Raw genomic sequence first — 16,144 nt, 5'->3', positions numbered from 1 at the left:
TAAAAGCATATAGGGATAGAGTCAAGGGGTGGTGTGCTTGTAATTAGGCTGTCTGGGGCTGAAGGGGTGACAAGGCTTCTGGAGAAGACACTGCCCAGAGCTCTGGCCCCAGCACCCAGTCAAAACTCCTCTCCAAGACTGAGTTAGAAACTGAAAAGGCAAATTGTTCTCTTATGTTCTCCGCCCAACTGCTCCCCAAGGAGTTGCCGCGATTCGGAGCTGTAAACAATGAGCTATTTTTTCCTCGCCTTAGAAAATCTGAGTGTCCCTTTTCTATACCACCTGAGGGAGTTCTGTTTAGGTGCAGGCTTTGTACATTCAAAACCAGCTGACGTCACAGCCCTGTAAAGTGAACAACTTCTAGTCACACTACCGTCTGGGCTCTGGATTGCACATTCCTTAGTGTTAAATAACCTCCTAGAGCCAGGATCCCTCGATAAATACCTACACGTTCTCTCTAGGTCATTCTCACACACTCGCCCTCTCTGGACTGTCTCCCTCCCTCCCCTCCCCCTCTCTCACACACACTCAACCCAAGCTCAGCAAAAGGCATTGCACAGAGGACGCCATTTCTCAGCTGAGAGGTCACCGGGGGACAGGGCAGTCTGCCAGGCAGTTCCTGAGCTCGCTCTTGGGACGGCCTTTTGGGGGCAAAGCACTTTCGAGCCAAAAGCAACCCTCACTTGGACTGAGACCCCCGGGGGCCTCGTGTCCACGACTGTCACGCCTTGCCCACCACTGGAGAGCGGCAGGCAAGATAGCTGCTGCCCTTGGACTCCCCGGCGGCCACGGTGGTTGCCCGGCCTGGGGTGGGGGTGGGCTTCAGAAAGGTGACCTTGCTCTAGTCAAGGCCGTCGGCGGGCCAGGCTACGGCCTGTAGATCTTAATGACGTCCTTGATGGGCCGCCGGCAGATGGGGCAGCAGGCCCGGGCCTGCCTCTTAAGCCGCAGGCCGCAGCCATGGCACAGGCACATGTGTCCACACGTGTAGATGACTGTGTCCACTTCGCCATCGAAGCACACGGCACACTCGCTGTTCTTGCTGCCCGCCAGCTCCGGTGGGGAGAACACGGGGGACACTGGTGGGCTCAGTGGGGAGCTGGGGGCCGTCACTGCAGAAAGGGAGAACAGGCAGACCTTAATCCGTGGTTCTCAGGTGGGCTCTGCTGGGGCAATCCCAAGAAGGCAGGGCTTCTATGGCAGAATCCATGGGGGGACAACTTTGGGAGACACCAGTTTTGGTTATTCTCCTGGGTTTTGCCCCCATTCCTACGCTCCTACCCCCAAGCATCAAGCACCATTATGGCCCTCTGGGATGCCATATCCAGATGTTTCTCCTCCCTACAGGCGAAGAAGAAAAGGATGCGGGGGAAAGGCAGTCGCCTTATTTAGCCTCAGGAAGGGCTGGTACAGCCACCAGGGCGAGCCCCTGCCTCCCTGCACCCTCCACTCTCCCATCCCTGAAGGTTTGCCCTTCCTTACCCAGGGATGATTCAGATGCCGAGGAGGACTGGTTGACGCTGAAGGCCATATCGGAATCGCTATCGTCCTGGGAGCCGCTGAGGGATCCTGATGGGGATGTGGTTGCAGGGCTGGACTGCAGGGTGCCTGAGACCAAAGAGACTCCATCAGGGGCAGTGGGAGGTGGGCTCTGCTCTGCTAGTCCCTGGCTCTCCACTGCTTTGCACCTTCACTTCCTCATGTATCTAATGGGAGGACAAGAGCTACCTCACAGGGCTCTGCTAAGAACTGATGGAATCGTACAAGTGTGATAGACATCTGGTCTTTGCCGCCTAGCCTCCATTCTTGTTTATTTCAGAAACAGCACTGGAATTTTGTTTGAGGCGTTACTTCACCCTCACACACACGATCCAGGCCAGGCCAATAAGAACTTCCACCCTTGGTCTCAGTGGTGGTTCAAGCAAGGCCTGCAAGGCCAAATTCTGTGACTTTCACTAGAACTGCTAGGAAAGAAGGGGCCCATTCCATTGGGAGATGAGCCTGCTGCTGTAGGGCCTGCCTGAGAGTCAAGCCAACACAGAGGAAAGTACAGCTTTCAGGTGGAATCCTGATGACATCCTTTCAACACCTAGATACAGCTGTTCCTGAATCCATCCAATATACTCCCAGACTTCTGAGGCACGTGTGTACCCCCCAAATTCCTTTTCTGCTTAGGGCACTGTGAGTGGGGTTTCGTTACTTGCAACTACAAGACTCCCAACTAGTGTTCAACATGGATGGGTGTTCTTCTCTCAACTCACTGTTGGTTCAGATAATGATGGGTTATCTCTGATGTGAAGATACATGCCCCTTCCCTTACACTACTTGAGGATGGATGGACAGATTACAGAACCAGGGCTGCTGTCAGATGGGGATCAGGAGGGCAAGTCCCTGGCCTCCAAAAGCAGTCACTTCCCTTCTACCTTCTCCTGCCTTCTCTTCCTGACCACTCAAAGGCTCATCGTGGCTCTTCTGGAGGTGCTGGGGTGGGGGAGAGAATGACTCTAGGCTTAGTTCTTGCAAAGCTCCAGTGGGAACTTGGGCAACTCATCTCAGGCTGAAATGATGACTATTGTCTGATGGTCCCTTAAAAAAAAAACAACAACAACCCAAACCAACCAAATTACAACCACCATTACCCTGTTCCTCTTCTGTCCTCAGTCAAACAGCAACAGGTACTGTCGTTTACTATTGCTACTTATTAAGCATGCTGCATGTGGCAGGCACCCGCTTAAAAGCATTATATGCACCTCATCATTTCATCCTCACAACAACCCCACGATGCACGTCATCACTCCCTTTCTACACTGAAGGGAACTGAGGCCCAGGGATTCTCTGATTTGCCCAGCATCTTCATGGCTGACCAGCCACGTGACTGGGATAGTTATTTAATCTCCCTGTGCTTCAATTTTCAGGAGGATAAAACTGAATGAGGTGACATATGAAATGTTCATCGTTTCTGTTATCGTTTGGACTTTACTTCTTGAAACACGAAAATGGAGCTGTGCTCTCTGGGAACCTTCCCTGATCACCAGCCCCGCTCCACCAAGCTGGCGAGAAGAGAAGCCCCTCTGCTATAGCGAACACCACACCGCGCAAATCTCCATTTGGGTGTCTGTGAGGACGTGAGGGCACTCCGTGGTCTGTGTCCTCTCCTCTGCAGTGCCCCATCCCACGAGCTCAGGGCCTGGCCACTGGTGGCATGAATGAAGGCAAGAATCAATCTCGAAACGGGATGGTTCAAGCCTGCGTTCCACTTTCTGTGGACGGTGTTATTCTCATTTTCCTCTTTTAAATGTAGTTGTATTTTCTTTTTCTCCTACACTTAATATACATTACATATGTAAAAATATTTATAATAAATCATAACAATGGAAATAAAAATTGCACAGACAATTTACCTGCCAGGCTCTGACACCAGCGGGTACTTGGGTTGGTGTGGACAAAGCGTGGTCCAGGGAGCTGCGGCAAAGGCATCCCCGGGGCACTGGTTAGAAATGCATCTTCTCAGGACCCTCCCCCACTGAATGGGAAACTCTAGGTGGAGGCCAGGTGGTTCTGATGCGCGCTCAAGTGTAGGGGACCACCGGCTGGGCTTCAGCAGCGGCTCCGGCTACCTATCCAGTGGCGCCAGGATTCCCGGGGTGAGCCCCGCAAAAGCGCGGTCGGGGGACTCACCGAGGAGGCGCAGCTGGCCTGCGGCGCCGCCGCCGCTCACTGCGAAGAAGGCCCAGAGCGCCTGCGTGGTGTCGACGCACAGCAGGCGGTCGCGCGGGCGCCCATTGACTCCCAGGAGCACGTCGCCGCCGGGCCGCAGAGTGAAGCTGAGCGCGTCGCCTCCGCTCGGCACGGGCCCGGCGCGCGCCACCACCCAGTACTCTTTGCGGTCGAGCAGCGCGTAGGGGTCGGTGGGCAGCTCGGCGGCCCGGAGCCCGCCCGGGTCGCATGACGTGATGCCGAAGGCCAGCGCACCGGGCGCCGCCAGCCCCGGGCGGCCCACCTCCACGAAGAGGCTCTCGCCGGGCCGCAGCGGGCGCTCGGAGAAGACAAGCGTGCGACCGCCGTCGGGCCGCGGCGCGCAGGCCACCTTGCGGTCGAGCGACAGGCTCACGTCGGGCCCGCGCGTCGCGTGGAAGCGCAGGTCGGCTTCTAGCAGCGCCGGCGACGACGAGGGCCGCGGGCGCTCGCGGGGCCCGCACGGGATGGCGGCGGCCGCGTGGTCGGCGAGCGGCGGGCCCGGGGCGCGGCCCAGCGCCAGGTGGCCCAGCTTGGCCACCACCTGGTTGTTCTCGAGCTCGTTGTTGTCGAAGTTAGCCGCGTCGTGGCTGCTGGGCGGCAGGCAGGCGCTGAAGCGGGCCTGGCCGAGGCGCGCGGGCGTCAGCGTGTCGGCGAACCCGCTCTCTGCGCGAGGAGGGCAGAAGAAGGGCAGTGAGGGCGCAGCCGGCCAGGAGCCCCCGCCTTGCCCTCCCCACGCCCCCACCCCCACCTGGGCCCTCCCTTTCTTTTTCTGATTCCTTCGTGAGGTTATTTAAGATCCTCAGGTGCACAGAATTGGATTAAGCATCATCCCGAGTGCACTTGACTATTCTTATCTTTGGGACGGGCACATGAGGCCCTTCCTCCCTTTTTCCTCCCTCCTTCTCTTACTCCCATCCCTCCATCCTTTCCTCTCCCTCTTTTCTGTCTTCTCGTCTTCCCTTTTTTCTTTCCCCCTTCTTCCTTCCTCCCGCCCCCCCTCAGAGGTTTTCATACTTTTGAAGATTTTTTTTCTTTTAATTGGTGTGTTAGTTTCTGCTTCATAACAAAGTGAATCAGCTACACATACACATATTTAAAGGGCACTTAAAAATCATTATTGTCTGCTTCCCCAACGAGAACATAAGCTCCAAGGGAAAAAGCAAACCCTTGGGTCTGTGGCCTTACTGGGTGACAGGTTATTATTTTAAGCTCCTTTTCACAGGTTCTCATTCAGTCCTCATACAACCTGTGAGGTGTGTACTGTTATCACCCACCATTTGGTAAAGAAGGGAGCTGAGGCACAAAGGGGCTAGGGAGCACGACCAAGGTTGCACAGCAATTAAGTGGCAAAGTCAGGACTCGAACCCGGGGCTGTCTGGTTCCATGCTGCTTCTGAAAGAAGGCGGGGCATGGGTCTGTCCTCCTCACTGCCGTGTCTGCAGCAGGGAGCACAGTGCTCCCTGGGTGCTACCCCACCTTTGAATCTGTAAGGTTTCTGCAAGAAATGGCCTCATTGTATAGGACAGGAAACTAAGGGGGCGTTTTTTAAAAGTCACAGTCATGAAAATATTTTTGAATAATTTTTAGTAACATGAAAAAATGCTCTTGATCTATATTAAGTAAAACAAATAAAAATAGTGTTTGTCATCCAGCTCTTCATACTTTGGTATCAACAGATTACTTGTTGACCGTCCCTATCTAGAATGTGAGTCCCTGGAGGGCCGTGTCTGAGACAGTCTGTTCACCACCAAGTTTCAGGGCTTAGCAGAGTGCTTGGCAGATAGCCTTCATTATTATGTAGTTTACTGGATGAATAAATGAATGAGGTCTCTAGCAGAGACTGACTGCTTCTCTGAATAACAAAGATATCAGGGAAAGAAAGTATTTTGAAGTTGTTTTTGTGATCAAAATTTTCTTGTTAACCAAAGCAAGTAAAGGAAGCAAGAAAAAGTGTTACTCAGACTTTTTAAACCAAACCACTCTAGCTAAGATTTTGTTACCATTCTGTAATTTACATCATGGGGAAAAAAATATTTCTTCCTCTCTAGTTTTCCAAATATAAAGTTAAATCATAATAACAGACATGGTTTTGCAAAAAAACATGCCCTAACCCCTGGTGAGAGCCTCATATGTTACTCCCCACCCCCGCTCCATACAGGGCAGTTTGCAAACTGGCCATCTAAGTTCTGATGCTGGCTCACAGACCTGTCTGGTTGGCCTACTGGTGTTTGGGTTTTTTTTTTTTTTTTAACTTTTTATTAAAAAAAACCAAACATACAAATAGTATAATGAATGCTGTTTACCCAGATTCAACAATTACCATTCATGGCCAATCTTGTTTCACTGACGCCCCCATCAGTTCTCCCTCCTATATTATTTTGAAGCAAATCCTAGACATGCCATTTTATCTCAAAAAATTTCAGTATGTCTCTCTAAAATTTAAAGACTTCTTGTCATATTGTGTGTGACAGTATGCTTTTTTCCCAGTTTCTTTGAATGAAGATCCAAATAAAGCCCACTCTTTCATTGGCCTATTTTTAAGCTATGGTTGCCTCTTCTTTTTTCCCCTTCCAGTGGTTTGTTGAATAAATCACCCCTTTGTCTTTCAAAATATTTTTTGAACTAGTGGCCAGTACTTAAGAGTCAGGAGATTCATTCTACACTGGATTTATAGCCTCTCTTGGAAAATCAGGTCTAGTGACACAGGACCTGAATTCTTGCCTGTCATCAATGGGTTACAGCTTGCCCTTTTGCTGAGGTTGTTTGCTCTCCTTCCCTATGGCCCTGAGCTGGCCCCTTCACCCATCTCAACTACTTGCTTGGGATCTGTGGACATTTGAGTTTGTCTTGCATTAGTGGTTGCTTCCCCATAACCTGAGGAGAGAAGTAGGATTTCAGTTTGGTCCTTTTAAAAAGTATATATGTGTGCATGTGTCTGTATGTATCTGTCTATAATACTATATGTGCATAGGAAATCAAGTTCTAGAGAGACATACAACAAAATGTTAATGGTCATTATCTCTCAGGTGGGTGAGGTTATGAGGGATTTTCTTCAGATTTTTCTGTATTTTCCAACTTTTCTACAGTAAACATATACACTGCAGAGTTTTATCATCAAAAACCCCAATATTTTGAAAAATCAAGTTTTCAATTAATATTTAACAATGGTGGGGGGGGGGGAAATGCCCGTGATATAATATTAAATGAACAGCTGAGGATACAAAACCGAACATATGATTTGATTCTAATTATGTGGGAAACGTATGCATGGGATACAAAGGAAAGACATAGGAAGGAAATACATAGAAATTCGAGGGTGGTTATCTCTGGGTGGAAATTTGCTTCTTTATGGTTTTCAGATTTTCTCATTTTTTGCCAATGAACATGCATTGATTTTGTAATCAGAAAAAAATAACATGAATAAAAGTAGACTAAAACAAGCACTTTTTTCGAAAAGGCATTTTAGACAAGTGGATGTTTCTGGGAGCCTCTTGGCATAATGCATTTTCCCAGGGCTCGCTGCCCTACTACAGTCATCCTGTGAGGCCAAGCCTAAAGGCATTGGCCGTGGCTTGCCCTGGGCCTCTGCTCTTGTCAACACACTCTGCTTCTGTCCCCCACCCCCAGAGCTCTTCCTCCTGGCCGCTAACAGCTCCACGTAAGAGCCTGTCCTTCAGTATAGCATCCTAATTGAGAGCATGGCTTGGAGATGGGTACACTTAGGTTCGAGTCTTGGCTTCAGCCCTCCTTGGCTATGTGACTTTAGGTAAAAGTCACTTTACCTCTTGAAGTCTCAGCTTCCTCAGCTTAAATATCGTATATTAACGCATATATGTGGAACCTAGAAAAATGGTACAGATGAACCGGTTTGCAGGGCAGAAATTGAGACACAGCTGTAGAGAACAAACATATGGACACCAAGGGGGGAAGGGGCAGGGGCAGGGGCGATGGTGGTGGTGTGACGAATTGGGAGATTGGGATTGACATGTATACACTAATATGTATAAAATAGATAACTAATAAGAACCTGCTGTATAAAAAAATAATTAAAAAATTTTTTAAAAAATGGAATAATGATGATACCTGGCCCCCCACACTCCCACCCATGTTCTTATAGAGATTAAATCAGATGCTTTTATAAAGAGTCTAGCACAGGGGTCCCAACCCCTGGGCCACGGACCCGCCATCAGTCCCCATGGCCTGTTAGGAGCCAGGCTGCACAGCAGGAGGTGAGCCGAGGGCAAGCCAGCGAAGCTTCATCTGTATTTACAGCCACTCCCCATCGCTCACATTACCGCCTCAGCTCTGCCTCTGATCTGTCAGATCAGCGGCGGCATTAGATTCTCATAGGAGCGTGAACCCTACTGTGAACTGCACATGCAAGGGATCTAGGTTGTGCGCTCCTTATTGAGAATCTAATGCCTGATGATCTGAGGTGGAACCAAGGCGGTGATGCAAGTGCTGGGGAGCGGCTGCAAATACACATTATCATTAGCAGAGAGGTTTGACTGCACAGAGACCATAATCAATCAATGCACTTGAATCATCCGGAAACCATCCCCCCCACCACTCGGTCCGTGGAAAAATTGTCTTCCACGAAACCAGTCCCTGGTGCCACAAAGGTTGGGGACTGGTGGTCTAGCACAGAGCATGGCACAAAGTGCTCAAAACATGGTAATTGTCATTATTCCTTAAACATCTATTAACAAAATGTATAGAGCACTTGCCATGTGCCAAGCACTGTGCTGGGCACTGGCTGAAGAGAACAAGCAGGCATGGCCTCTGGGTCCATGGAGCTCTCATTGCAGTGGGAGAGACAGATTTTAATGAAGCAACTGACAGAAAACGGACTCAACTGTGATGAGTGCCACCAAGAGCTGCCATCTCACAATGCTCTGAAAGACGGGCACGTTCCAGTGGGGAACTCAGACTCCGAGAGGCGAGGTGAGTTACTTACTCCAAGTCACACAGCCAGGAAGTGATAGCACTGGGATTCTCTGTGTGTGTCAGAGGGGGGACTTGGTCAGAAGTGGGGCCTGAGAGTGGGTCAGAACAGCCCAGTCTCTGATCACGGAGCTACGACACGAAGGCTGAGGGAGTGGTGGCTGGGAGGCGGAGAGTAAGCATTTCAGGCAGAGGGAACAGCATGTGTGAAGTCTCTGAGGCGGTGAAAGCTTGGTATGTTTTTGAGGCTGGTGTTACAGAGTATGTGACAGCACTGAACCTGGGGCCTGGCACACAGTAGCCCCTTGGAAAAGCTTGGGCCTCCTTCCTTTACATAAGGAGCTTTGTCCCTATCAGGCATTGTCCCTGAGTGAGACAGGCCCAAGATAGCAGAGTGCTGGCCTAGGCCTGACGCTTCAGAATCCACCTCTCAAAGCTTCTCTATGGAGAATCAGCCAGCTGGCTACAGGCAGTAAATCCAGCCACATCAAGAGGCCATCAAGGAAGCTTATCAAAGCTTCCTGGCTCTAACCTGTGACTCGTCTCCAAATCCACTCCCTGGACCTGATGAAAGTATACACAGCCATTTACTTGAGCACCTACCAGAAGCACCTCCATGCATTCATTAACCTTATCAATCCTTACCACTATCCCATGTGGCTCTGCAAAATGGGCACATTTCACAGTGGGAAAACACCGAAGCTTTGAGAGATGAAGTGAGTTGTTCAAGGTCACACAGCCAGCGGTGACAGACATGGGATTCCATCTCAGGCTATGCAACTCCAAAGCCGGGCTCCTTATGACAAGCAACGCTGCCTCCAAAATTCAGCTGTCCTTGTTCAGCTCTTACAGCTGCCCGACATGGGGACTCAGCCTCAGGCCAAGTGGAGTTGTGGTCCCCAGGGACCTAATATCTCTGAGAGGAAGGGTCCAACAAATACCACCCCCCCACACCCCCATGATCACCCACCAAGCACCATCATGCAGCAGCAGTCCGAGGCCAGGCGCGCGGAGGCTGGAATGGCTGGGATGGGTGATCATCCTGACCTCCCACTCTCCCTGGGCCACCTCCAGGGCCTGCCTCTGGCCTGGGATGGAGCTCAGTTCTTCCCTTTCTTTCTCTTCCGTGGCTCTCTCAGGTCAACTATGTCTGGGCCTGGAGGTAAAGCAGAATTTATGCCCCAGGAGAAACCATCTGTGTGTGAAGATGAAGACTGGAAGAACTGGAGACAGAGGGGACCATCCATCAGTCACTTCAGTGTCTCAGAAGGACTGCTTTGGGCCGTGTCCTGGAGGCAGAAGTGACAGGACACGCTGACAGAATGATTGCCGGGGGAGGAAAAGAGGAGTCCAGCATGACCCCGGAGGTTTTGGCTGAGGCACCACGTGGGTGGTGCCATCCACAGACAACAGGGGTGGCTGTGTGAACGTGTCCCATGTGGGAAGCCTCTCGGACGCCAGAAGGAGATGTGAGGAGGAGGAGGGAACTCTGGAGTTCAGGGGAGGTGTCAGGGCTGGGAATATGGATTTGGGAGCCAACAGCTTAGAGATGGGACTCAAGGCCCAGCGACAGGCTCATATCATCTGGAGAAAGAGGGTAGATGAGAGAAATGGCCTTGCCTCATTTGTTTGTTAAATTCGACAGTTGTTTAGGCACTTTTCTACGTGCATGTTGTATTATATGATTTAAAAGTAAGAAGGAGGGCTTCCCTGGTGGCGCAGTGGTTAAGAATCCACCTGCCAATGCAGGGAACACGGGTTCGAGCCCTAGTCTGGGAAGATCCCACATGCCCCGGAGCAACTAAGCCCGCGTGCCGCAACTACTGAGCCTGCGCTCTAGAGCCCGTGAGCCACAACTGCTGAGCCCACGTGCCACAACTACTGAAGCCCACGCGCCTGGAGCCCGTGCTCTGCAACAAGAGAAGCCACGACAATGGGAGGTCTGTGCACCACAACGAAGAGTAGCCCCAGCTCACCACAGCTAGAGAAAGCCCACGCGCAGCAACGAAGACCCAACACAGGCAAATATAAAAACACATAAATAAATAAATTTATTAAAAAAAAAATAAAAGTAAGAAGGAAAGAGAATGAAGAGGGCCTAGGATAGAATCCTGGGGCTGTCAGCATATGGAGACAGGCAGGGGAGGAGCCAGCAAGCGGGCCAAGGAGAGGCTCAGGAGGTGGGAGGAAAAGCAGGAGCTTTGGAGGCCCGGAGCCACGAGCAGGTCAGAGAGGCGGGGAGAGGTGTCCTGTGGCAGCAGGGAGAGGCCTGGTGAGAGGATGGAGACGACAGCTCCGGATTTGGCAGCACGAGGCTGAAGGGTGAGCTTGCAGGCTGAAGTCCAGTGAAGCGGTGTGGACGGCTCTATTGCAGCCAGGTTTCAGCACATTAGGGAGGAGTTTGATAAAATTGGAGTGAGAAGGGTTTCTGCTGGTCCACGAGCACTGGCCACCCCGTGTATTACTGCCACAGCTGGGAACGACTTTCTTCAACGCACCTGGTGGTGCCCTAAGCCAGGAGAAGATGAAGTTGAAGGGCTAAAACTCTCACTGACCGAGATACTCGGGCATCACGGTGAGTCCTGCCAGACTGGGTCATTGACGACTACATGGGTAACTAGTAGCGACCAAATGTTGAACCTCCTCAGTATTGGTATATTCCCGCACACATTACAAAGCCTAAGGAATATAAGCAGTTGTTTTTGGTTTAACTTCAAGAGAAAGCCTTGTTTGCAGAACCTAAAAATTACAAGCTGGTAGCTGCCCCATTGTTTGGATTGACGATGCACCACGCTACGGATCCACCATTTCTTGTCTCCCTCAGCTTCTGAGCAGGTTCCATTTTACCTACAACTGCGATCCTGTGCCAGTGCAGAGGCAGAAGCTGTCTCTGGGAGCACAGCTATATGCAGTGTAGAATAAACATGGTAGAAAATGTACTTCGGGTCTATCTCTTCCCCAGTCCTTAAATTGCCAACTATACTTTCTGTTGTTTGAATAGTAAATAATGTGAAAAACCAGAGGGTGGTGTAAACAAATGCGATAATGTTTCATTTTCTTCGGGGCCTACTCATACTTTTTTGTACAATGTTAAAGAGAACTGATTTCTTTCTATTCGTGTTTTCTTTTTAATTTCATATTAAAACTTTTTTTTAATCAAAAAACAATTTCACGGTGGCACAGTGGTTAAGAATTCACCTGCCAATGTACGGGACATGGGTTCGAGCCCTGGTCCGGGAAGATCCCACACGCCGCGGAGCAACTAAGCCCGTGCGCCACAACTACTGAGGCCACGTGCCACAACTACGGAAGCCCGCGTTCCTAGAGCCCGTGCTCTGCCACAAGAGAAGCCACCCAATGAGAAGCCCGCGCACCGCAACAAAGAGTAGCCCCCGCTCGCCGCAACTAGAGAAAGCTGGTGTGCAGCAACGAAGACCCAACACAGTCAAAAATAAATAAATTAAATAAATAAATTAAAAAATAATAATTTAAAAATATTTTTTAAAAATTTCACTGGGATGAGCTGAAGAAGGAAATGTGAGGGGGTGGTATAGACAACACCTTTGAGAAAGTTTCTCTCTGAAGGAGAGCAGAGAAATGGTAGTAGCCTGTGGAAGAGATTGCCAAGGGAAGTTTCTTTTAAAGATGGGAGCTACCAGAACCCTTGTATGTGCTCATGGGGATGATTCTGTGGAGAGGGAAAGAAAGGCTAGAGAAAGGGACAAATGACAGGAGAATGTCCCTGAACAGGCAGAGGGGACAGGAGCAGAGCTCCTTTTACCATGGCCACAAGAGGGCAGGCAGAAAGGCAGGGGTGTTGGGATGCAGAAGAGAAGGTGAGGATGTTGGGCACTGAGCCCGGGCTTTTCCAGATGCCTCCCTGCTGCCAACCAGAGAAGACTGGACCAGGGCAGACAGACCTCAGCTGGTCCCTGGCCAGTGCGGTTGGTGACCTAAGCTTCCTTCTGCAATTTGGGAAGTTTCACACCTGCCTCACAGGCCCATGGGGGAGGACGAACGGCAGAGCTGTGGAAGGAATAACCACGTGCCTGGTGCCATGCCCGGCACAGAATGGGCCTTTAGGGGCCCCTAGTAGGACGTGGCCACAGAGTGGAGCTCTCACTCCTGACTGGGAAAGGATAAGCCTTCGCGGTACCCTACCAGGCAAATGCCTTACTGTGGGGCTGGGAGCTGGGCGCTGATCTGGGCTGTTTGTAAAGAAAACATTAACCGCAAAGGCCGATTACCCTCTGCTGCTCCCCAGTGGGGCTCCGGATGAAGCCAGCTGAAGCCGCTCCTCCCTACCTGATGTGGGTGCTCACAGGTCCCAGGCCAAGGCACCTCTCGGGTCCTGGACCAAAGCCCCTTGCCCACCACAGCCACTGATCAGCTGGGTGACCTCAGGCAAATCCCTGCCCCTCTCTGGGCCTCTGTTTCCTTATCTGCAGCATGGAGACATGCACGCAGACCTGCAGGCTCTGATTTCGAGCTACAACTTCAAGTCTTTATCAAGCAGTTTGTTCATAACACTAGTGAACAAATACTGACTCTAGAACCACCAACTGTTAGGTGACCTTGGCCAAGTTATCCATCCATGCTGGGTCTGCCGATGGGGATGACAGGGTTCTTGTGAGGACCAGAAGACATCACCCAGGTACAGCCCTCAGCGTGGTGCCTGGCACAGAGTAGGTCCAATAAATTAACGAAAGGGCTCAAGGCTTTCAAGGGGGGTTAATGACTCCCTTATGAGGCCTTTGGAGAGCCACTGTTGCTGGCTATCTGGCACCCAGTCCCCGCTTCTTCTGGTCTCAGCACCCAACTATTCTTTTGAGGGAACTCCCCCTGCCCCATTTCCACTCATTGCCTCGAGGAGGGAGTCTTAACTTGGCCAGTCACTCTGTCCCATCCCTCTGGCCATGGAGATCAACGAGGTTAGATCTTGAGATTTTAGCTAGACCTTGTGGGAAAGCAGTTCTCCTGCTAGTTCGTGGGACATGGGACTGGAGCTGCTTGGTGGCCTCGCCCCCAACCCAGAGGGAGAGCCTGGTGGAGGATGACACCAACAAAGACTACAGCTGAGCAAGAAATAAAGGCAGGCCGATATTCTGGGTGCTATTTCTTGGGCCTCTGCATCAAGCCAGTCTAACAGGGAGCTGTTCCCTGGAATTTTCAGTCACAGAAGACATTAATTCCCCACGGCGCCCCCCCCCCCCCTTTTTTTTTTTTTTTTTTTTTTGCTTGAGTGAGATTGAACTGGTTTCTGTCACTTGCAACCAAAGGTTTCTGACAGCATAGCCTGCAATGCCATGGCCTTGGGCTGGCATTCCATGTTCAGTCTGACTGGCCTTCTACTGTTCGACACAGGAAGGATAATGAGGCCATGACACTGACCACTAGTGAGCTGCCTGGAAGAGAGACAGGGCTGCCTCAGGACAGCATGGGGCCTCCATTCCAGAGCTCCGGGAAAGGGCTTCCCTGGAGAAAAAGGAGCCGGGAGAGGTGTGCATGACCTGGCTGAACCTTCTCCTGGGTCCAAGAACTGCTAAAATCAGCAGAAAGTAACTTGGAGCATCCAGAGAAATCAAGTCTCTCAGGATGGACCACTCCAGGCCCCAGTAAGCCCATCCTGGTTGATGCCCCTGAGAACAGTAAACTAGCAGCCACAGGGCAGCCCTGTGGGAGAATGTGTCCAGCAATGCAGTTTGCATGGGGGCAACCCAGGTGTCCATCAAAGCGGGAGGCCATTAGAGAACAAGGAAGCAGAGAGACAGATACAGATAAATCTTAAAATGGGGCAAGTGAAAAAAGAAAAATAGAATAAGATCCTTAGCAGCATACCATCTACCTATGCGTACAAAACAGCTCTACATATTTTTAAAAGATACACATGCCCAAGGGCTGCCAAACATCAGAGTGATGCTTATCTGGGCAGGGTAAGGCGCGAATGGGAGCGGGGATTAGAGATGAAGCAGAAAAGTCAAAACAAGAGAAGGGGCTTGTGTGATGATACCATGCCCTGAACTGAGACGTCTGAAGAGCTCAGCTTGGTACCAGGCAGGGAGGAGGGACAGGCACCCATGCAAAGAGGATCATTGTGATCACAATCCTGGCTGCACCCTGGGATCACCCGAGGAGCCTTTAAGAAATCTGAATGCCTGGGAGCCACGCCCCCCCCCCCAACCTCCCTGAGGTTCTGATCTAATTGGTCTGGGTGCAACCTGGGAAGTGGGGTTTTCAGAGCCCCCCAGGTGACCTCAATGTGCAGCCAAGGCTGAGAACCACTGAACTAAAGGGTTCTAATCCTGGCTCTGCCACTCACAAGCAAGTCACTTCCCTTCTCCAAGCCCTGGATTCTTTATCTAAAAGGGGCTAAGTTGCCCTATCTTGAGGAAAGACTGAATGTCACAAGAGGGGGCACCTGAGGGTCTGGCCACAGAGAAGGAGCGCTCTCTGCTGCAGCTGGACCCCCCCTGCAGGAGGAATGCTGGGCTGGAAGCACAATTTCATCAGGTAAGAGAAAGAGGCCAAGGCCTATGAATCTCTTTTTGTTTCTGAGACTTAATTTTGGCTCAAGTTCCAGAGCAAATACAGCGCACACCTGTCCCACCAGATGGGGAGGACACTTCCCAGGTGAGGGTTGCCAGATAAAATAAAGGAATGCCATGTTACATTTGAATTTCACATAAACAACAAATTCTTCTCTACCCAATATTCTGGAATAACCTATATGGGAAAAGAATCCGAAAAAGAATGGATATATGTATAAATGAATCACTTTGCCTTACACCTGAAACTAACACAACATTGTAAATCAACTATACTCCAATATAAAATCAAAATTAAAAAAAGAAAACAAATTCTTTTATAACTATGTCACAAATATTGCATGGGGGTATACTTGTACTAAAGAAATTATTCATCATTTTTCTGAAATTCAAATGTAACCGGGCATTCTAAACTTGACAACCTTCCCCAGATGCTGCTTTAGCTTGGTGTTGAGGGTCTATCCAGTGTGGTCTGAGAGAGGTGAGGGAGGGATGAGGGGTCCCTATTCTGGAGTTTCACAGCTGAGACTCTCTAAGGGAACTGTGTTACCCCCTTGTTCCTAGTGAGGAAAAGGAAGCCAGAGGAATCTACATGACACTAACATCAGTTGCCTTTTATTTATCCACTTGGTACTGTGGACACCACCCTCAGAAACCCAGTTCTTCCAGGAACTGGGAGGGAGGGACCCCCTTTATGGTGGGATTTCTTGGGTTCTCATGTTGTGCCGGCAACAGCAGAGTATCTATTACCCAGGCTCAAACCGTACAAAATCGTGACTGTTTCACTTTCTTCTTATTTTTATTATAACTTTTTTTTTTCTGATTATAAATCATTGTTGATAACTTGGGGGAAAAAAAAGAAGAAAAACACCCATAACCCCTTTACCCCTACGCAATCAATGTCAATTTCCTCTTTC

The 16,144-nt window shown here is 50.3% G+C and overlaps 1 protein-coding gene and 1 pseudogene across 1 annotated transcript in view; one reads left to right on the top strand and one right to left on the bottom strand.

The window, feature by feature from the left end:
* Positions 1-867: 867 nt before the first annotated feature.
* The window catches only part of NEURL1B (neuralized E3 ubiquitin protein ligase 1B), a 37,081-nt gene continuing 21,804 nt past the window's right edge, over positions 868-16,144 (bottom strand). Inside the window, exons 3-5 of the mRNA XM_007465539.1 lie at positions 3,679-4,401; positions 1,483-1,608; positions 868-1,112 (exon numbers count right to left, since the gene is read on the bottom strand). Of these exons, the coding sequence (XP_007465601.1) occupies positions 868-1,112; positions 1,483-1,608; positions 3,679-4,401 (1,094 nt within the window). The remainder of the gene's footprint in view (positions 1,113-1,482; positions 1,609-3,678; positions 4,402-16,144) is intronic.
* On the top strand, positions 10,810-11,599 carry LOC103078791 (cleavage and polyadenylation specificity factor subunit 5 pseudogene; annotated as a pseudogene).

Source organism: Lipotes vexillifer, unplaced genomic scaffold, assembly GCF_000442215.2.
Source record: "Lipotes vexillifer unplaced genomic scaffold, Lipotes_vexillifer_v1.1 scaffold621, whole genome shotgun sequence".
NCBI classification, from domain to species: domain Eukaryota; kingdom Metazoa; phylum Chordata; class Mammalia; order Artiodactyla; family Lipotidae; genus Lipotes; species Lipotes vexillifer.
Note: the sequence above shows the minus strand (reverse complement) of the source record. Positions and strands in the feature narration are given on the sequence as shown.